This window comes from Chionomys nivalis, chromosome 2 (assembly GCF_950005125.1).
Source record: "Chionomys nivalis chromosome 2, mChiNiv1.1, whole genome shotgun sequence".
Taxonomy (NCBI): domain Eukaryota; kingdom Metazoa; phylum Chordata; class Mammalia; order Rodentia; family Cricetidae; genus Chionomys; species Chionomys nivalis.
Genome location: NC_080087.1, coordinates 114,010,901 through 114,034,005, shown reverse-complemented (window position 1 = coordinate 114,034,005; position 23,105 = coordinate 114,010,901). Strand labels below are relative to the sequence as shown.

Sequence of the window (23,105 nt, the reverse complement as noted above, 5' to 3'; positions counted from 1 at the left end):
ACTGCTGAGTAGTACTCTAATATGTATATATCCCATACTTTCTTCATCCATTCTTCCACTGAAGGGCATCTAGGTTGTTTCCAGGTTCTGGCTATTACAAACATTGCTGCTATGAACATAGTGAGCATATACTTTTGTTGTATGATAAGGCATCTCTTGGGTATATTCCCAAGAGTGGTATTGCTGGGTCCAGAGGTAGGTTGATCCCAAATTTCCTGAGAAACCACCACACTGCTTTCCAAAGTGGTTGCACAAGTTTGCATTCCCACCAGCAATGGATGAGTGTACCCCTTTCTCCACAACCTCTCCAGCAAAGGCTATCATTGGTGTTTTCTATTTTAGCCATTCTGACAGGTGTAAGATGGTATCTTAAAGTTGTCTTGATTTGCAATTCCCTGATCGCTAAGGAAGTTGAGCATGACCTTAAGTGTCTTTTGGCCATTTGAACTTCTTCTATTGAGAATTCTCTGTTCATCTCAGTGCCCCATTTTATAATGGGGTTGATTAGCCTTTTACGGTCTAGTTTCTTGAGTTCTTTATATATTTTGGAGATCAGACCTTTGTCAGTTGCGGGGTTGGTGAAGATCTTCTCCCAGTCAGTGGGTTCCCTTTTTGTCTTAGTGACAGTGTCCTTTGCTTTACAGAAGCTGCTCAGTCTCAGGAGGTCCCATTTATTCAACGATGCCCTTAATGTCTGTGCTGCTGGGGTTATGCGTAGGAAGTGTTCTCCTGTGCCCATGTGTTGTAGAGTACTTCCCACTTTCTCTTCTATCAGGTTCAGTGTGTTTGGACTGATATTGAGGTCTTTAATCCATTTGGACTTGAGTTTTGTGCATGGTGATAGATATGGATCTATTTTCATTCTTCTACAGATTGACATCCAGTTTTGCCAGCACAATTTGTTGAAGATGCCCTCTTTTTTCCATTGTATGCTTTTAGCTCCTTTATCAAAAATCAGGTGTTCATAGGTTTGTGGGTTAAAGTCCGGGTCTTCTATTCGATTCCATTGGTCGACTTCTCTGTTTTTATGCCAATACCAAGCTGTTTTCAATATTATAGCTCTGTAATAGAGTTTGAAGTCAGGGATGGTAATGCCTCCAGATGATCCTTTATTGTATAAGATTGTTTTGGCTATCCTGGGTTTTTTGTTTTCCCATATAGAGTTGATTATTGTCTTCTCCAGATCTGTGAAGAATTTTGATGGGATTTTGATGGGGATTGCATTGAATCTATAGATTGCTTTTGGTAGAATTGCATTTTTACTATGTTGATTCTCCCAATCCAAGAACAAGGGAGATCCTTCCATTTTCTGGTGTCCTCTTCAATTTCTTTCTTCAAAGACTTAAAATTCTTGTCAAATAGATCTTTCACTTCCTTGGTCAGAGTTACCCCAAGATATTTTATGCTATTTGTGGCTATCGTGAAAGGTGATGCTTCTCTGATTTCCCTCTCTGCTTCCTTATAGGAAGGAAACTGATTTTTTGGAGTTGATCTTGTATCCTGCCACATTACTAAAGGTGTTTATCAGGTGTAGGAGTTCTTTGGTAGAGTTTTTGGGGTCGTTTATGTATACTATCATATCATCTGCAAATAACGAAAGCTTAACTTCTTCCTTTCCAATACGAATCCCCTTGATCCCCTTATGTTGTCTTATTACTATTGCTAGAACTTCAAGCACTATATTGAAGAGGTATGGAGAGAGTAGACATCCTTGTCATGTTCCTGATTTTAGTGGGATGGCTTTGAGTTTTTCTCCGTTTAATTTAATGTTAGCTGTCGGCTTGCTGTAAATAGCTTTTATTATATTTAGGTATGACCCTTGTATCCCTAATCTCTCCAAGACCTTTATCATAAAGGGGTGTTGAATTTTGTCAAATGCTTTTTCAGCATCTAATGAAATGACCATATGGTTTTTTTCTTTCAGTTTATTTATATGGTGGATTACATTGATAGATTTGTGTATGTTGAACCAGCCCTGAATCTCTGGGATGAAGCTTACTTGATCATAATGGATAATTTTTCTAATGTGTTCTTGGATTCAGTTTGCCAGTATTTTATTGAGAATTTTTGCGTCGATGTTCATGAGTGATATAGACCTTTAATTCTCTTTCTTGGTTGGGTCTTTGTGTGGTTTTGGTATCAGGGTAACTGTAGCTTCATAAAAGGAATTTGGCAATGACCCTTCTGTTTCTATATTGAGAAATACAGTAAGGAGTATAGGTATTTCTTTCTTAATTTCTTCCTTGACCCAGGTGTGGTTCAGTAGTTGACTGTTCAGTTTCCATGAGTTTATCTGCTTTCTGGGGGTAGCATTGTTGTTGCCTTCTAACTTGAATCCATGGTGATCTGATAGGACACAGGTGGACACTGATATATTTTTGTATCTGTGGAGGTTTCCTTTGTTTCCGAGTATGTGGTCAATTTTTGAGAAGGTTCCATGAGCTTCAGAGAAGAAGGTATATTCTTTCTTATTTGGGTGGAGTGTTCTATAGATGTCTGTTAAGTCCATTTGCTTCATTACCTCCAATAATTCTCTTAATTCTCTATTAGGTTTCTGTTTGATTGACCTGTCCATTGGTGAGAGAGGTGTGTTAAAGTCTCCTACTACTAGTGTGTGTGGTTTGATGTCTGCCTTAAGTTCTAGTAATATTTCTTTTACATAAGTGGGTGCTTTTATATTAGGGGCATAGATATTCAGGATTGAGACTTCATCCTGATGAATTGTTCCTGTTATCAGTACAAAGTGACCATCTCGATCTCTTCTGATTGATTTTAGTTTGAAGTCAGTTTTGTTAGAAATTAGTATGGCCACACCTGCTTTCTTCTTAGGACCATTTTCTTGAAAAACCTTTTCCCCACCCTTTATTCTAAGTAGATGCCTGTCTTTGTGGTTGAGATGTGTTTCTTGCAAACAACAGAATGTTGGATCCTGTTTTCATATCTAATCTCTTAGCCTGTGCCTTTTTATTGGTGAATTGAGACCATTGATATTAAGTGATATTAATGACCAGTGGTTGTTTACTCTGGTTATTCCTGTTGTTTTTGGTAGTAGAGTTTGTGTGTCTCCTTTCTTTGAGTTGTGCTGTTGAAGGGTTGCTAGATACCTGAGTTATTGTAGGCCGTGTTGGCTATGTTGGATTCCTTGGGTTGTGATTTTCCTTTTATTACTTTCTGTAGGGCTGGATTTGTGGCTACGTATTGTTTAAATTTGTTCTTATCCTGGAATGTCTTGTTTTCTCCATTGATAGTGAATGATAGCTTGGCTGGGTATAGTAGTTTGGGTTTGCATCCATGGTCTCTTAGTTTCTGCAGTACCTCTATCCAGGACCTTCTGGCTTTCATGGTTTCCATAGAGAAGTCAGGTGTAAATCTGATCGGTTTACCTTTATAAGCTACTTGCCCTTTTTCCTTTGCAGCTCTTAATATTCTTTTTTTAATCTGTATACTTTGTGTTTTGATTATTATATGGTGAGGGGATGTTTCTTTTTCTGATCCAGTCTGTTTGGTGTTCTGTATGCTTCTTGAATATTCAAAGGAATATCTTTCTTTATGTTGGGAAAGTTTTCTTCCATAATTTTGTTAAAAATATGTTCTGGGCCTTTGAGCTGTGACTCTTCTCCTTCTTCTATCCCTATTATTCTTAGGTTTGGTCTTTTTATTGTGTCCCATATTTCCTGAATGTTTTGTGATGAGAATTTGTTGGCTTTGCTGTTTTCTTTGATCAGTGTGTTTATTTTCTCTACGGTGTCCTCAGAATCTGAGATTCTTTCTTCTATCTCTTGTATTCTATTGATTATGCTTGTTTCTGTAGTCTCTGCTCATTGACGTAGATTTTCCATATACAGCTTGTCCTCAGTTTGTGTTTTCTTCCTTGCTTCCATTTCAGTTTTCAATTCTTGAACTGTTTCCATTACCTGTTTGATTGTTTTTTCTTGGTTTCCCAGGGTATCATTTACATATTTATTCATTTCTTCAAACTTTTTGTTATACTTCTCATCCATTTCTATAAGGGCATTTTTTACATGTTGTTTAAGGGACTCTATTGCTTTCATAAAGTCAATTTTTTCCACTTCTTCTGTGTTAGGGTGTTCAAGCCCTTCTGTTGTAAGATCATTGGGTTCTGGTGTTTTCATGTTGTTTTTCAGATTGTTGGGTGAATTCTTGCCTGGGCGCCTGCCCATCTCCTCCTATCGATTCTATCTAATGGGTCTTTTAAAGCAGGATCAGGTTTTCCTGATGGCCAGGTGCCCCACTTACAAGATGCCCTCGCTCTGTTTCCTGGCTCCCACTCTGCAGGTTAGGCCCCAAGAAACCTACTTGATTTAATTGTAGTGGGGTGATCTGCTCTCAGTGTGGGCTTCACTGTTTCATGCTTGGACTATCCCACATCCGCTGTGTCTGCCCGCCGGTCTCCGCCGGGCGTGTGCGTCTGCCTGCCGGTCTCCCTAGAAATGGTTTTTTAAGTGATAAATTTTCTACTATACAATCAAAGATTTGCTAGACGTGAAACAGCTTTCAATTTTCTGCCATCATCAAGGACCTTAAATAGACTACGATCCTCTAATAAACAAGTATGCTAAGATAATATTCATTTTAGTGCTGCGGTTAGGTAAGAATATATGCTCATATGGAGTGACATGTCAGCCCGCACGCCATTTGCTTTTGGGTTGTTTGGTGACGGGGGAGTGTGTGTGTGTGTGTGTGTGTAAAGAAAGAAAGTGGGAGAGAACAAAAGAGACAGAGGGAAATGTAATGGAGTAGGAGATTGTACCAACAGCTGCTAAACTTAAGTGAGATAGTATATGACCATTTTTGTACTGCTTTTCAGCCCTCATGAGGACTTAATGTTTTTCTAAAATTTTCTTCAGTCCAAACAACTAACAAGCAATTCAGTTTGCATTGGTTTTAGCGTGTGAAGATAACTAAAGGCTCTGGCTTCACTCTTGTTCACCTCAATCATAACTACAAAACAACAGTCACATAACTCTGGGCTTTAAAATTCCAAGTCCAGGGTGAGCCGTAAGCTTCCATCCAATCGGGGCAGTGTTTGTTCAGGGTGTACAGCACAAGTAAGATATTGGCATGAGCAACACTGGGTGGGTCCTTCTCTCCTGAGATGGACATACAGGCATCAGGAAACATGTAACTACAAAAGTTCCACGAGAAGGGATAGGAGAGGAGATGTGGTCTAGACTAAAGGAGATCAGCAAGGAGGTACTTGCTCAAGCTCTGGCTGAAAGGTTCCCAGGAGTAGAGTCCCAATACAACCTCTAAGATAGATAGATAGATAGATAGATAGATAGATAGATAGATAGATAGATAGATAATAACAAATAGATATATAGTAGATAGATGATAGATAGATAGATAGATAGATAGATAGATAGATAGATAGATAGATAGATAGATGATAGATAGATAGATAGATGATAGACAGACAGACAGACAGACAGATAGATAGATAGATAGATGAGAGAGAGAGAGAGAGAGAGAGAGAGAGAGAGAGAGAGAGAGAGAGAGAGAGAGACTGACTTACTGCCTTATGACCCCATTTAATATTCTCTGGTTTAGATAATGGCTAAGATACCTCTCCCTTCTGTGGATCAGATGCTCAGGATCCAGGTGTCTGTGGCTGGTGAGAGGCAGAGCTTCTTGCTGTCTATTGAGGACACTGGCTAGGGAACTATCCATATACTTACGCCAAGTGCACTCCGTGATAGAGTCCTCAACTGTGAGAAAAAAATCACTACCAACAAGAGCCCTTCATGAAACAGATTCCTGAGAGCTGGCCCTAAAGGTTCTGATTCAGTTAGTCATGGGGCAGAGATGAGATGTCATGGATGCTCAGGGAAGCCATGCTAAGAGTGCAGTTAAACACATGACTGACATGAACGTAGACAGTTAAACATCCAGAAAGGCAAAGCTGAGATGATTAAGACATGTCTGTATCATGCCAAACACCTGTGAGGAAAAAAGCAAAGAACTGGTCTTCTGAGAATATCAAATAACAAAACCTCAGGGAGGCTATCAACGCCTCCGTCAGTCACTTCCCATTCATATAAATCACAATGTTTATGAATGAGTAAGGGTGGGAAGAGTGGAAGTCACCTCCCCATACTCACCTCTGTGAATGGCACAAAAGCCCCCGTCATCCCCTCAGGAAACATATTCAGTTAATTATGTGTTGAGACTTTTCTTTTCAGTTACACAAATAGAATTCCCTGTTTCCTTTGTAATTTACCTACCAGCCTCCTAGCTTTGTACATATCAATTATCAGTTGATATTATCAATTATCAATCATATTTTTCTATAGAAGCAAACTAATTTTGCAGTTAATATTAACTAAAGGAAACGTTGAAGGAAAAGGTTCATGTATGACCACAGAGTATATTATTTACGTCAAAGTACATACTAAATCTGCCTTTTATAGCTATTTTTCTCCTTGTTTCTCTCTAGGTAGGCAATATTTTTTAGAGCTGATTTATACATATTTTCTAAGGACTGAGTTTGTAAACGTATCAAAGGGACGAGATAGGACAGCATTTCCCCAGCTCAGTGATGTAGCTTTCGTTTTTTCCATAAGGCACACAGTGAGCATCGCCGTTCTTATTCCAGTCTTGAGCACTGTTTCAGGGAAAGCGAAGTTTGGAATCACCTGTGGAAGATGTTATGTGTTCAATCATGATAAATGAGATAAGTTGCACACAGGAAAGCCAGGTACAAATATGCATTGAACCCAAACACAGAGACACAGTCACACATGCACACACGCATGCACCCACTCACGCGCGTTCACGCACGTTCTACTGAAGCTAAGAATACGCCAGTGTTACACCACTTTCTACCTACAACGATGGCAGTTTCATATCGTCCAACTTTTTCTTATCGTGGAAAAGGGGAGAGAGATAAACAGTTTTTCCCTTTCCACAAACAAGTTGCCTAACTTCCTAAGTCCAATTTAAAAAAAAATGGTGACCCTTCCATGTCATTTGACACTCTTTCTAGGATGTTTTTTGCTCTTCATTTTTATTGATGAAATGCCAGTGTCCCGTGCATCAGGAGCTTAAGTGTCCAAGATTCAAAGAACATAAAATGGGTTGGCTATCCATCAACCGTCCTCTATTGCTCTTTCCAGGGCTGTGTCTGCAAAGGCAAGGGCCTGTGCGTCTGCGTGGGGACCAAAGGGGAGAAGGTAAGAACAGAACATCCCGCTGCCTCTTCACACCAGAGATGCCTTGAGTCTGTCACACTTTGCTCTTCCGTAGTGGAGATCTTCACTACTTTATCAAAGTCCCCTAAATCCACGTTTAAAGTAATTGTATATAAACATTAACCTTAAACAATGTTGAAAGCCTTCTAGGAAGCTTTGGCTACTCCTGCTTCCTTGTGTAAATACTGGCAGTTAGACTGTAACTCTCTCGGCTGAATAAGTAGCAAGTTGGCAGAAAGAGAACATTTTAAGACGCCTCCCTAGCATACACTATATTTATGATGTTGCTAAACATGAGAGAAGAAACTAAAACAACTTGATTCTCTCGCTTCTATGTAAACATTGAGTGAAACCCACAGATGCTATGCCGCAGCCCTGGGACAAGATCGCCCCCTGGTGGTAAGATCCAGCAGCAGCACTCCAGTCAAGGAAAAAAAAAAATTCAAGGCTCCATTGCAGAATTCAAAGAAAAAGAATGCTGTGAAATCTCATCAGTTCGCCCCATGAACTCGCAATTTATGAAGATTAAGACAGGCAGAGCTAAAGTATTTGTTGTTTGTTTACAAACTCCTTCCTCGGAGGCATTAATTAATTATTCAACAATAATGAAGGGTAACTAACAGCTATACACACAATGCAGTTCTCAAACATGGGAAAGTAACTGAGCTGTGAGAAGGTGTAGCAAATCCACTTCTGTCTCTGTTTATCAGGTGTGCTTGCCTACATACCAGTGTAAAGGACCAGACTTTCGATCTTTCTGTGGCTTTATGTAGTTATCTATTTATTATTTGTTGCATTTACAAATTTTATAACAAAATTTATAACAAAACAAATTAACTAGTGGCCTTAACTGTTAAGACTATTTCTTGGTATTCACATCCATGGGAAGGCAAAAAAAAAAAAAAACCTCAATTCTACCAAGGCCCATAGCATCATTTAGCTCCACCTACAACATCACTTAGCTCACACTTTGCCATACGTTGCCCTTGACACCTCTCCTGCAGCTCCTATGAAAATAGCTAATTGGGGAATGCATTCCCATGCAACAATAAAAGCTCTCAAGTCTGAACTTCTATGGTATTCTGTTTTTATTATATCATTACTAAGACCTCAAAACAAGGCCTTCCACCTCACCCTCACATCTCCACACCTTAATAAACACACTCCACTAACCTCAATTTTCTAAACATACCGTCCTTTCTATTCTTGGTTCCTTCCCTTCTAACCTCTATCCTGAGTAGTAGGTTTACCATCTGGGAAAAGTCAATCTCTACAAGGACATGAGCCTCACTCTGAAGCCTACTGACGTGTGTTTCTAGATGATGGTTTTCCTGGGAGCTGAGCACGATTGTTGACTCTTTGATGCAAGATAAGAACGCCACAAAGAAGAGAAGGCTGGGGTGTGGCGCAGTGTGTTGTTGGCTCACTGCTGCTTGCTTCTTGTTCCATTTTGGTTTTAACAGGGGGAGAAAGGCTTTGCTGGGCCCCCTGGTTTACCTGGCCAGAAAGGATTTCCAGGTCCTGAAGGCTTGCCTGGACCACAGGGACCCAAGGTATGTCACTCTTCAAGCTGGGTTAATCCTCTGCTTATCTAGCCCCTTTTCATGCTCACCACACAGGCCACCAGGGCCCTGAAGAGAATTTCCCATCATAAAAATCCTTAGTTTCCTATCTTAGCTGAGCTTTTGGAGGTGCATTCTTAGTCACCCAGACCCCGGTAGTTTCTAGCCATGAATCCGGCCAAGCTTGTCTTACACGGGAAGATGAGCTCTTTCCTCCTTCGCTGAAGACCTGTCCTTCCACCTGTGCCCTGACCACTGGGATTCCCACCATGACCATGCTCCAGGAGTACCTCCTCTCTAAGGGACCTTTCGACTATGCTTTTGGTGCTGTCTCTTCTCTTTTAGTGCTAAAACATGCAAGTATTCTTCTATACTGGCATATACCTTTATCTAGATCCTTAGGTACCCTAACCATAGGTCGTCAACCTCTCCTTGTCGTTTCTGTAGGTCAGGTTCTTGAAGAAATAGTTAATGTGGTACCTGTTGGTCTCCTGCTCGCCTCCCCTTAGCCAGTGACCTCCACTGAGAGGGGTGCTTTTGTGTCTTTACTTGACGCGAACCTCTTCTTTGATTCCAACTGAGTGGGACTGGAGACATCTGTCTGCCTTTGGTTTGGGGAGTCCCTATTCCTGATTCTCTTCCTGTCTCCCCAGCCACCTCTACCTTTGAGGGGTCTGTTGAGCATCAGGCTTCTAAGGTCTATAACAGAGACTGCCACCATCACAGTTGTCACACATCTTTACCCTAAAGGGTGTGACGCACAAAGGTCTTGTTTCAGTAAACACCCGAGAGCATTTGCTGAATAACCGCACCACGAGATCCGCTGCTCCTACCTTCCTACTGGTGACATTAGCTAGACAGACTCGGGTGCTCTCAGGCACACAAACTCTCCTGACTACTAGTCTCCAGCAAGATGTAAACTAATAACCTATAAAAGATCATTGTAATTGATCTTTGTGGAATCTTTCAAAGTTGCTAACTGTATTGACATATCTATTAGAAAAATGCGTAGAACACTTAAGTGATATGTTTACCCCAATCCTAGCACTGTCCCAATTATTCCTCTCCGTATTTTATTTATTCCTCATGTTGGCGTTGTGATGCACCATAGAACTCAAGGAGACCTTTCTGTTCACCACCTCATTATAAAGGACACGTGTGACTAGACACATAGGGGTCACCGAAGGTCCTAGTGTAGGCACATTCATCCCCTGGAAGTGAAGTGTCTCGCTCTTGTGGTTCATGGATGCCCAACTGTCCAGAGCTCTCCATAATCACCTCAGACTAGAGACTCTTGCAGGCACTTCCTCTAGAGAAGGCAGGAGCCTCTCCTCATCCAGGCTCTATCTCCCCTTCACCCTAGACAGTGGGGCTGCAACCAAAGACTCCTAGCTTCTAATTGGGGATTAGCCTTTCTGGTGGCCAGCCCCAAGCCAGGAGCCTGCCAAAAATCCCCTCATCAAAAGATGTCTCTTGATGTGTTGGGGGATTCTGGGAGACCTGGGAGCTCTATATGAGGAGTCAAATATTAGGAGGCTAAAGATAATCCTTGTATCCCAACCTCTAAGGAAGGATGAAGGATCTTAGGAGCTATAAGTCAAGCACTAAAGGCAGAGACAAGTATCTGTGGACCACACCTAAGCGACCAAAGCCATACTTAGAGTTTACAAAACACAGCCTGATGCCCAGGGATTCTACCATTCCTGTCTGTCTGGTCCAAGCCAGTGTTCTCTTCCTCCTTTTCTTCTTTTGATGCTAATCTTGAATTAGCAAGGATAGGCAAGATGGCTGAGAAGGTAAAATGTACTGGCTATATAAGCATGAAAACCTGAGTTCAGATCCTCAGCACCTCTGTAAAAGCCTGACATAGCAATGCACATCTGTAACCCCAGGGCTAGGAGAAGAGGGACAGAGCAGGGACCTGTGGAGCTCAATAACCAGCCAACCTAACTGAACCAATTAACACTCTCAGTTCAGTGAGAGTCTCTGTTTGAAAATGTAAGATTCAAAACAATAAAGATACCAAATGCCAAATCTGGCCTTCCACATACATGCATAACACACACACACACACGTTTGGCTTCCACATACTTGCATAACACACACACACACGCACACGCACACACACACACGTTTTTAAAACTCTGATTGGTTATTCCATTGACTGTTTTCGGGGCTTGGGCTTGCATTTCCCTTCGTTTCTCTGGTCCAAGTATTTTCGGTAGACCAGCCAAGAGCTCCTTTCTTCTTTGGTTCCCTATATCCTACTCTGCTCTCTTGCCTTCAGCACCCCTTGAGGAATACCACTTGCAATTAGAGTTGTTAGCGCCATGCTTCCTCGTGTAGATTGCATGTTGGGTAGATACTCCACAAAACTAACCCAGAAAATGCCTGTCATGTCATGAGATCTTATTTTCAAACATGGCTTAGAGGTACATACAGCCCCAAGGGAGAACTTGCCTGAAGGCAAACAACCAGAGAACATTAAAATCTTGCCATAATATTTTTCAGATTTATAGGCTTCCTTTCTCAGTGTTATTTTCTGCACAAGAGGATTTACTACAGGGAAGTAGAACCTGCAAATCTGTCTACTCTTCCACCCTCCACATAACTCAAAACAGCTCCCACGGGGGAAAGGGACAGCCTTGAACATGGCCTTGCACTCAGGAATTCCACCTCAGAAGGGAAGGGTTGACTTTGGCCTAGACAGTCCAATCTCAGAAGACTCTGTAACAGCCTTTTCTCAAAAAGAAAAAAAAAATTGAAACTCTCTGGAATGACGAAAACAACGTTCGTTTCGCACAATGGTGCTTTCACAGCAAGTAGCGGAGCTAAAATATTCTCCATTTAAGGTTATTCCCTATGAAAGAGGGCCTCAAACTGGGATGCGCTGGAAAGAAAGTTGTATGGTACAGGCAGTCCTCGCTTTGTTATTTATTTGCTCCTACGTGTCAGGCACCTTTCGCCATGAAGTGTTGTTTCTCCTGCCCGGAATCGCCAGCTGCTGCCCTCCTTGGCTGTTTTAACCACGGCGTTCTTCCTTATCAGACCTCAGAAGCTGCTGGGCTACTATGAGTCTTTTACAGGCTCGCAGTACTTTCCAGTGCAGGAGAACCCCAACAAAATCCTGCTGAAATATGGATTCTGAATCAATACGCCTGGGATGAGGCAAAGGGGCGGAACTGTTCCCAGGTTGATGCCAAGTCATTGGTCCCTGGTGACACTTTTGAGTAGCCAGGGTATAACTGCAGTTTTGTTTGTCCATTCTGATTGGTACTTGATTGGATCAAGTGGTCAAGATTTATCAACAGGGAAATATTCTCAGGAGGAAAACTGCTCAGCGTGGAGACCAGCCTGGGGTGTCCCGTGTTGGGGGAGAGGCAGGGTGGCATAGTACCCGTGGAGACCAGCCTGGGGTGTCCCGTGTTGGGGGAGAGGCGGGGTGGCATAGTACCCGTGGAGACCAGCCTGGGGTGTCCTGTGGGGGGTAGCATAGTACCCATGGAGACCAGCCTGGGGTGTCCCGTGTTGGAGGAGAGGCGGGGTGGCATAGTACCCGTGGAGACCAGCCTGGGGTGTCCCGTCTTGGGGGAGAGGCGGGGTGGCATAGTACCCGTGGAGACCAGCCTGGAGTGTCCCGTGTTGGAGGAGAGGCGGGGTGGCATAGTACCCGTGGAGACCAGCCTGGAGTGTCCAGTGTGGGGGGTGGCATACCACCCAAAGGTTTTGCTGTACTGACTTTTCCTTTTTCCACTTGGATCTAGGGCTCTCCAGGACTTCCAGGGCTCACTGGCCCCAAAGGCATCAGGGTTAGTAGTTCCACCCATCTGTTCTGATTGTTGGTTGAACACTAACAATCGTCGAGTAGGAAACATTATTCAAATGTCAGAGAGGAGGCCGCCATCGTGTCTGGCTCTCCAGATGGAGTTTGAGAACAGGAAAACTAAACCACTAGCTGAGACCAAAATGATGGTCACCACCTTAGGGACAGATGTGAACTGATGGGGAAAGGGCTCAAGAGGACTTTCAAGAGTGATGAAGATGCTGGTCCTGTTTGAGGTAGAAGTAATTATGAAGCGACCGTAAGTATCCAGCCTTGGTGGTGCATGCCTAACGTCCCACCACTCTAGCGACAGGCAGGAGGATTGAAAGTTAAGGACAGCATGAGCAACATAGCAAGACTCAAGAAAGGGAGGGAGGGAGGGAGGGAGGGAGGGAGGGAGGGAGGGAGGGAGGGAGGGAGGGAGGGAGGGAGGGAAATGGAACAAAGGAAGGAAGGGGAGGCGGGGAAGACAGGGAAGGCAGGAAGGCAGGAAGGCAGACAGGCAGGAAGGAAAAAAGCAAGGAAGGAAGGGATGAAGGCAGGGGAAGGAAGGAAGGAAGGAAGGAAGGAAGGAAGGAAGGAAGGAAGGAAGGAAGGAAGGAAGGAAGGAAAAGAGGAAAGGAAGGATCTATATAAAAATCCATGCTTTTAACAGAGGATAAACATTTTATGCATGTAAAATATACCTTAAAAATGAATTTCAGCCAGGTGTGGCGACTCACACCTACAACCTCAGCACTCAGGAGGCTGAGGCAGGAGGATTGTTGTAAATTCAAGGCTGGGCTGCCTAGTGATATACCCCTGCTAGGCTGGGCTATTAGAGTGAGCCCTTATCTCAAAGAACAAAAAAAAAATAATTCCCCACAGCCAAAGCAACCATAACAGCCCCCTCTTAAGAGTTTTATAAGGTAAAACCTCCCACAGGGGAAGGCGCTTGTGGTGCCTGATGATCTGAGTTCAATACCAGGAACCTACTTCATTTAAAAAACAAACAAACAGATTGAGTAATGCACAATCCCAGCACTCATATATCCAAATAGGAGGTGGATATAGGAGAAGGGCTGCCACCCTGAGTGCTGCATGGCTGAAATATCAAGAGAGGCCCTGCCCCAACAAGGTGAGAAACAGAAAAAACTCCCCCAAACTTGTCCTCTGACCTCCACAAATTTACTGTCTCACAAACACCACACACAGGCACACAGAGACACAGACAGAAAGACAGACGCACACACACGCACACACATACACACACCAGTTCTACAAATGGGAGGCAGGAGCAAAAATTCACAAGTGCGAAAAAAGCCCTGGATAAATACACAGTGAGCTCGAGACCAGTCTGGGTCACGTGCATAGCAAGATTGACTCTCACCAAGCAAAGCAAAAGCTGCAAAGGCCAGATGTACAAAGGTTTGCCAAGCCCTTTTGTTTGTTTTTATCATCACTTTTTGATATACTCAATGCATAACTGCAAAGGAATGATCATTGAGACGGCAAATAATTTTATATTTATAGGATGAACATTTTTAACTGTTTTTCTCTCTATCCCCTCCTCTTTTACTTATGTTTAGGGAATAACTGGATTACCAGGATTTTCAGGTCCTCCTGGACTTCCAGTGAGTAATGAGAAGCATATGTATGTATGTATGTATGTATGTATGTATATGTATTATGTGTGTATATGTGTATGTGTGTACATCTGTATATCTCTGTATGTTTGTGAATATATTGTGTATATGTATGTATGTGTATATATTTTTGTGTATAAGTTTATGTGTACTGTGTATGTATGCCTGTATGTATATGTGTGTGTACATTTGTATATGTGTATATGTATGTGTAACATGTGTATGTATATATGTGTGTGTTCATACGTATACATTGTATATATGTATATGTGCATGTATGTATATATTTGTGTGTATGCTCCCATTCACATGATCATCTTAATGAAAACATTAGAATAGTCACACAAAAAAGCTTGTCTGACACACTCTTTACAAGAAGAAAACACACCCTAGGACTGACCATGAAGAGTGTGGATTTGTATGACTCCTGAGCAGAACTGAACAGCAGTGATAAAACAAAATAGAATGGCCGGGTTTGTAACACAGAACAATGCCACAGTCCCCTCGGTGACTACTCTGTCCTCTTTCTTCCCTTCCTCTCTCACTTAGAACAGCATGCCATGCAATCCCACTTTCTGCTTTCCAGATTTTTATCTAAAATATCCACATCTCACCCAACAGTCTTTATCTTAGCATGTTTTGTTTCCTATGATATTAAATTATATCAAAGATCTACAATTTAAATTTGCCATGTAAGCATTTAAGCAACCATATCTAGCCAATGGCCATTTTAAACCACCCTTCGTTTCTCTTGAGTCCTGCCTTTTTTGCAGGGTCCTGGGGCAGTGACGCTGCCTCTGTCTTTGTCAGTGAGTCTTGCTCTCTTTCTAGGGCATCCCAGGTCACCCTGGGCCTCCCGGGCTGGCTGGCTTACCAGGATGCAATGGTTCTAAGGTACGTCCTGCTCGCACAGTTTGTTAGTGAGAGCATTGCTGGATGAAAGAGCAAGGAAGAGGCTGTAGTGAAATGGACATGGGCTTTCTAGTAACATCCTTTAAATCAGAGTCAACAGCATGATTTGAATACGAATTGCTTCCTTGCTCCTTACATATGGATTTAAGGGAGTTTTCCAATCGATTCTCACAGAAGCTCAATGACTCTCTTGCATCAGAGGTTGTAGATACCAATCAAAGACTAAAGCTTCGAGAACAAAGTTAGTGTCTGGAAAGGAAAACCTGAGCGTTGAAGGGCCCTCTTGCCTCTATTGTGTCCCAACTGAGCCCTGCCCTCCCCCCAGAAGGGTGGCCACAAGCGAACTAATTACCAAAGTTCCAACAGCAGCAATTAAAAAGTTCTTGGCACAATTAGGCTGCTGTTTATGCTCAATTTGAGGAGCAGTCGACCCGATCTTATTCTCAACTAAGATAATGGGTTTCTGGCCCTCGGCCCTCTGAGCAGTAGCCGTCAAGAATTTGAATTGGTTTGCCTAGAGTTGTGAACCCTATTGACAACTGGTTGGAGGGGCCACTCGGGGATAGCTACCCACGTGGGATGTTCTAGCACAGCTAAGAATTCTGACAAACTTTCTGTGTCTTCCAGGGTGAACAAGGATTCCCAGGCATTCCGGGGACACCAGGCTATTCAGGGCTCCCAGTAAGTCTCCACCACTCTCTCCACATCACAGACATAAAGTACAGATGAATGTAGTCCAGTACACGTGCCGTGTACACAAGCCTCTCATGATATGGGGGAAGATGAGACATTTTCAGACTCTGAAGAAAGAAAAAAAGAGAAAGAAAAAGAGAGAGAAAGAAGAAAGAAAAAGAGGGAATGAAGGAAAGAAGGAGAAAGAGGAAGGAAGGGAGGGAGGGAGGGAGGGAGGGAGGGAGGGAGGGAGGGAGGGAGGGAGGGAGGGAGGGAGGGAAAGAGGGAGGGAGGGAGGGAGGGAGGGAGGGAGGGAGGAAGGAAGGAAGGAAGGAAGGAAGGAAGGAAGGAAGGAAGGAAGGAAGGAAGGAAGGAAGGTTATGAAATCATGTTTAGACATTAAGGCTTTGTTTTACTTTGACGCATCCACACGAAGATGTATAATAAGCAGACAGACTGGAGGAGAGGATGTGAGGTGAAGCCTCCAGCAATTCAGAGAGAGCAAAGAGAGCAGTGAATGGGAAGTCAGACTTGACTTCAGCATGTAACTTCAAAGTCAGGAGGAATGAGCAGGCAGGGAAAGGAAAAAAGGCCCTAGCGGCAGAGAACAAACCAGAAACAGTACAGAATAGAAGTCCTGGGGAAGACTGACTTCATTGAAGGATGGGGCAACCCAAGGATGCTGAAAGGTTTGGTAATACAAGAACTGATGACTTGGTCTTAGCAAATGACGTGAAGTCATTGCCGACCTTGGAAAGCAGTAGTTCCGTGACAGGAAGGAGCTAGGAAGCATATATGGAACTGGGAAGCAGTCAGAAAAAGAACAGGATATAAATTTGCAGGCAAGACGAAAGGAAAACTGTCTGTATTAGAGGGAGGCAGAAGATAAAGAAGAAACTGCTGATCTGTTGAAACGTGCAAATTTGAGGACGTTGAAAACCAGTAGCAAGAATGTAAGAATATTATGGGGCAGCAGGCAAAATAAGGAAGTTGAGACAAGGCCAAGTGTATGGATTTGTTTGGCCTCTGGTGGCTAATGCACTGCTTCTTTCCCAGGGTCCTGATGGTTTGAAAGGACAAAAAGTAAGTCATTTGTCATCTACTTTTACTGAATATCTCTAACCATATGTATGAAAAAGATTTCAATTAATTAATGAAATAAAACTATAACACACTGACCTCATAAGTCAGGTCTTGGAATTAATAATTCAGACACTATAGAAATTAAAACATGGCACTTTCTCTTATTGAGCAAATTTCTGACTCTCACTGTAGACAGGTCTTTGAATGGTTATACCATTCTTTAAGGAAGGAGGATCAAGGGGCAGGAAACTGATCTCATGTTTGAGACTCCATGTTCTAGGTTAAGAATTACTACCACTTTGGGTGTCTTGGGAAATGATTTATTCTTCCTTTTCCTTCTATCATTACAAGTTGTCAGATTTTTAAGAATAGTACAAAAGTGGGAGGAGGGGCTTGTGAAACCCCACCCTTGCTTGAGAAGCTATAGGAAGCTAAAGGTTGCTGGGGAAGGAGAGAGATTTTCCTCAGTGGTGTAGCCTTTGGGAAGTTGTCCATGAGCATATAAGTAGCCCCTCAGCCATGGTCCTATAAGAAACCTTAATAAAACTCACTGGTATGGGGCTGGAGAGATGGCTCAGAGGTTAAGAGCATTGCCTGCTCTTCCAAAGGTCCTGAGTTCAATTCCCAGCAACCACATGGTGGCTTACAACCATCTGTAATGAGGTCTGGTGCCCTCTTCTGGCCTTCAGGCATACAGGCAGACAGAATATTATATACATAATAAATAAATAAATATTTTAAAAAAAACCTCACTGGTATGCAGGTGTGTGTGCGCACACACACACACACACACACACACACATACACGTGTGTGGTGGGAAAGTATGGAGTAAACTATAATCAGCAGGAGTGCTGGAGGAAAGGTGGGTAGTGAGAGTGGATATAGTCAAAAGGCATTTTATATACAAGTGCATAGATGTCACAATGAAATTCATCATTATATATAATTTAGAGAGGCTAACAAAAAATTTTTAATGAGTTCCTTGAATGCTTCAAAATGGAATAATCTGCACATTCGTAAAATGCTTCTCTAAGTGTATATATATCCTCGCAAGCACTCAGCTTTGAGGAGGTAGAACCTTGAATAAGCATTCAATGGGGGGGGGGGTTGAAAATATAAAGTTGATTGGGGTTGATGACTGTCTCTGTTTCCAAGGGTGAACCTGCTCAAGGAGAAGACAGGGAATTCAATGGCAAAGGTGACCCTGGGATTCCAGGGCCTCCAGGCTTCCAGGTAAAATACTTCTAGAAGGATCTTTCATTCATATTCTTATTCATACCATATCATATTCATATTCTCTATCTCCCTCCCTTTCTCCCCCATTCTTCCCAGCTTCTCTCTTTCTTCTCTTCTCTCCCTGTCTACAATGTCCACCTCACATGTCATTCTAACATTGACTCCATTGAGAGGAGCAACACACTGATATGCAAAAAAATGACATTGTGGACATCTTATATTCTCTTCTTAAGTGTCTGTCACTCGAGACTGTTCAGGGGCGATTTCTACTCTTTCTGTATTGGCTTAAATCAAGGACAGGTTCACACCATGCGTTGACTACCACTTACAATTGGAGTGCTGAAGAACAGCCTGGCTCCAATGTTTACACAGCATCTTTATGAGTTTTATTGAAGGGTGGCTCTCTCCCCTTGAACCCCCAATAGTTTGCTTCACTAGTCCGTCTGTAGCTAGCCTGGAGGTGTTTCATAATAGATCCAGTGAGACTCAGCTATCTGGGGCTTGTGTTAAACTTTGTGATTCAGAAGACCCCCTTAGGTAGACACCCACTATAATTTCAGGCTAATTAACCAAAACTAACTCACCTTAGTTTGGAATTAAGTATGGGAATTTCTGCGAAAAGATGGGATATTTACCTCTGTGAATCAGAATTTGAATTGAGGCTGTGGATGGATGGTGAGTGCTGTGAAATTGGGCTTGGAGTCAAACAACTACAGGCATGTGGCTAGCAGCAGTAATGGGCTCCTGTAGTAGGGGCTGCGGGCCTCTTCCCGCAGCCCGGCTCATGGTTGCCTGGCTAGCTTATGCCCCAAAATAACGACACACAAACTCTATTATTTTAAACACTGCTTGGCCCATTTCTGTTCATGTATGTAGCACCCCAAGATGTGCTTACCAGGAAGATTCTAGCCTACGTCCATCCTGGGTCAGAGCTTCATCGCATCTGCCGGGGAGAGGGGAGCATGGCGTCTGCTCCAGAGAGCAGAGCTGTCGAGTCTGAGCTCACTTCCTCTTCCTCCCAGCATTCTATTCTGTTTACTCCACCTATCTAAATTCTGCCCTATCAGATGGGCCAAGGCAGTTTCTTTATTAGCCAATGACCTTCCTCCATCAGGCTCCTGAGAGAAGAGTGGGGACCGGATGGCTTTTGATCAAGCATGGGGATCAGTGGTGCAGAAAGGACTCAGCCATCTCCTGTCAGTGCACTTCTGTGCGCTATTTATTGTGTAGGCCCTGAAGACAGTGTGATGCATTTAAGGTTTCTTAGAGGCCAGTTGTTGGCAGGATTATTTCCAGGCTCTAGGGCTCAGATCAGCCAACAACCAGTTCTAAAACCCTTGTCCTCATGGAGACCACGTTCTGATTAGTAGATAGAAAAACATATCAGTCAGTAACGGTACCTTGTCTTACAACATAATGAATGCTAATGAGAGAAAAGTATTACAGGGAGGAGGACTAGGAAGTATCAACAGGGAAGGACTCCAGCTTTGGACAGAGAGAGAAGGCGCCCAGAGCTCTGGTGGCACAGTCAGTTAACTCGAGGTATGATCCAGCGGAGAGGGCAGCCTTCTGAGAAGACCAGCCGGAGAGAGAAAAGAAAGAAGCAATCAAATAGGTATAAGGAAAACTAGGCAGGAGAGCTGTAGGTGGGGTCGGTCCTAAAGAAGGAGGAGAAACATTGTCCAAATACAGGGAGGAAGAAGAGAACGACAGGAAAGGAAAAAGAGAGAAAGAGAGAAAGAGAAATAGAGAGGAAAAAAAAACCTGAAAATTGCCCAAGTAGAGAAGCATTGCTGGCAATGCCCCATATGCAATAGCATTAGACCATCCCAGGTGTCTGTTGCCTCCAGCAATGAGTTAGAATGTATTATTATGGTTGATTGCAGTCACTTAGAAAGGAGGCGGTATGCTCTTGTAATTCCATTAAAATATCACTGTCTAACTTTGGCGTTATTTAACAAGTATACTGAATTGCCTCTTCTCTTAACTTCAAGGGTTTTCCAGGCCCCCCAGGTTTTCCAGGGCCTGCCGGTCCACCTGGTCCTCCAGGAGATTTTGTGAGTATGAAGTCTCTTTCAATGTCTACCTTGGTGACAGCAAAATGTTTTAGAGCATTCTCTGGCTGGGCATGATTCCTGCTGTAACGTTTCCTTATGGCTTTTCTAGGGTCTTCCAGGTGCCGCGGGACCCAGAGGACCAAAAGTAAGTCTGTGTTCCCAAGTTATAGCAGTCAGAGCACTCTAGCCAGTCCAAAAGCCTATCAGACCACAGTGGGCACCTCCCTGGGATCACAAGAATCCCAGCAGGACAGGGGACAGGACCAGCCGTAACTGCGGAAAAGCAAGGATTTCTAATGGATAGACTTCCATGGCTCATAACCTTGCCTTGGGCCATCGGGTCTTATAGCAGGCTGCTTTGCAAAATCCGTGCGATCTTATGTGCCTAAATGAAGGGTGACTTTGTGTGGTCTTTTGGTGTTTCTACTAAAAAGTCAAGTTGTAGCTTAAGGATAAAAATGTTGAGTGAATAAAAAGTTAAATTTTTAAAAATGTTGTGTGAAGCTAGCCTCCCCAAGAAGGCATTACTAAGCAGTGTTTCTTATTGATATTAATGATCCAATATACGGGACCCTTCCCAGTGTGCTCTCGCATTTATTACTTCACTAATAGATGCACGCAAGCAATCTCTCTGTCCCTCCCCATGTCCTGTTCCCCTCCCCCTCTTCCTCCTTCTTCCTCTGTCTCTCATAGGTTCAGATTACATGAGTAGCAACTGAGGTTTGAAATCTCTTGATTCCCCTGCAGCTCTCTACACCAATGGGACAGAGACTGTGGGGGTTGCTTTTCTCATTCTTGACACCAAGTATCCAACAAAAGCAAGCTGAGAAAGGAAAGGCTTATTTGGGCTCAAAGTTCGGGGTACAATCTTGCACCTCTATCATAAGGAGAGGGCAATAAAAACTATAGCTCGGGCCTACTACTTGCTTTGTCTTCAGTCTGGGACCCCAGCCCACAGAATCGGGCCATCCACACTCTGGCTGGGTCTTCTAACCCAATCACCCTAATCCAAAAAAAAAAAAAAAAACCCTCAGAGACACGCCCAAGGGTCGCCGCAGTGGTGGTCCCAAATCCCGCCCAGCTGCCAATCAAGGTTAACCGACCACACCCAACAGCCACCCACTCCTGAGCACACAAGTGGAATGAGACTTGGGGAGAGGAGCGTGGGTAGGCTGGAGAGGCACAGCCAACCTCAACTAAATATGGATGGAAATGCCACAAGGCAATGTTACTTTGTATGCTAACTTGAAAATAAATTTAAAAAGAAAAGCCACAGCTCAGCAGAAACTTTATAGACACGAAATGTCAAATAAGTAATGTTGAAAACATGTATCTCCAAAGCAAAGATTCACTGTTTCTCAGACTAGACTGTTGCTGGAAGATTCTTTAAAGCTGAAGTGACATGTTTTAAACTAAGAAACATCCACACAAAATTTGCTATTTTATGTATATAGTTACTACTTGCACACTTCTATGTGGCAACCTTAGGCTGTTTTCTTAGAAAAAATTTTAACATGAAAAAAATCTTGATTTTTACAATATTATGAACATTTTGTAAGGTTTTCTCCGTGTTTCTTAAGAGTTAATTAGTGGGGCTGGAGAAATGGTTCAGAGGTTAAGAGCATTGCCTGCGCTTCGAAAGATCCTGAATTCAATTCCCAGCAACCACATGGTGGCTCACAACCATCTGTAATGGGGTCTGATGCCCTCTTCTGGTCTGCAGGCATACATGTACACAGAATATTATATACATAATAAATAAATATTTTTTTAAAAAAGTTAATTAGTAAGACTAAGACACTGAGCCACATTTATAAAACTGTTTCATATAATATTTACTATGAAAACCATTAAAACAAGAATAAACTGCCCTTGGGAGATTTTTTTTTCTTATTTATTTATTTATTTATTTATTTTTACTTAAAAATTTCCACCTCCTCCCCTCCTCCCATTTCCCCCCATCCCCCTCCCTCTCCAGTCCAAAGAGCAGTCAGGGTTTCCTGCCCTGTGGGAAGTCCAAGCTCCTCCCCGCTCCATCCAGGTCTAGAAAGGTGAGCATCCCACAAAGTCTAGGCTCCCATAAAGCCAGTAAATGCAGTAGGATCAAAACCCAGTGCCATTGTCCTTGGCTTCTCAGTCAGCCCTTCTTGTCCGATACGTTCAAAGAGTCTGGTTTGATCACATGCTCCATCAGTCCCAGTTCAACTTACTTTGGTGAGCTCCCATTACATTAGCCCCACCCTCTCGGTGGGTGCACCCCTCGCGGTCCTGACTTCCTTGCTCATGTCCTCCCTCCTTTTGCTCCTCATTTGGACCTTGGGAGCTCAATCCAGTGCTCCAATGTTGGTCTCTGTCTCTAGCTTCATCCATCGCCAGATGAAGGTTCTGTGGTGAATATGGTATGTACTCACTCATAAGTGGATTCTAGCCATAAATAAAGGACATTGAGCCTATAATCTGTGATCCTAGAGAAGCTAAATAAGAAGGTGAACCCAAAGAAAAACATATAGTTCTCCTCCTGGATATTGGAAGGGGACAAGATTGCCAGGCAAAAATTGGAAACTTGGGGTGGGGTAGGGGTAAGGGGAGATGGGGAGAAAAAAGTGAGAAGGGGGATGGGGAGCGCTTGGGGGAATGGGATGGTTGGGATGGAGGAAGGGTGGATATGGGAGCAGGGAAGTATATATCTTAATTAAGGGAGCCATTTTAGGGTTGGCAAGAGACTTGACTCTAGAGGTATACCCAGGTGTCCATGGAGATGTCCCCAGCTAGATCCTTGGGCAGCTGAGGAGAGGGAGCCTGAAATGGCCCTATCCTATAGCCATACTGATGAATATCTTGCATGTCACCTTGGGAGATTTTTATAAAAGAAACTGCTTCAAATGCTGGGTTAGCCCTTGTTATGCCCTGTTTTCAGTTGTAG

General features: G+C 43.1%; 1 protein-coding gene across 1 annotated transcript in view; it reads left to right on the top strand.

The window, feature by feature from the left end:
* Col4a3 (collagen type IV alpha 3 chain) overlaps positions 1-23,105 on the top strand; it is a 143,131-nt gene that overhangs the window by 59,099 nt on the left and 60,927 nt on the right. Inside the window, 10 exon segments of the mRNA XM_057761896.1 lie at positions 7,137-7,193; positions 8,675-8,764; positions 12,538-12,582; positions 14,165-14,209; positions 15,053-15,115; positions 15,761-15,814; positions 16,862-16,888; positions 18,045-18,122; positions 20,120-20,182; positions 20,292-20,327. Of these exon segments, the coding sequence (XP_057617879.1) occupies positions 7,137-7,193; positions 8,675-8,764; positions 12,538-12,582; positions 14,165-14,209; positions 15,053-15,115; positions 15,761-15,814; positions 16,862-16,888; positions 18,045-18,122; positions 20,120-20,182; positions 20,292-20,327 (558 nt within the window).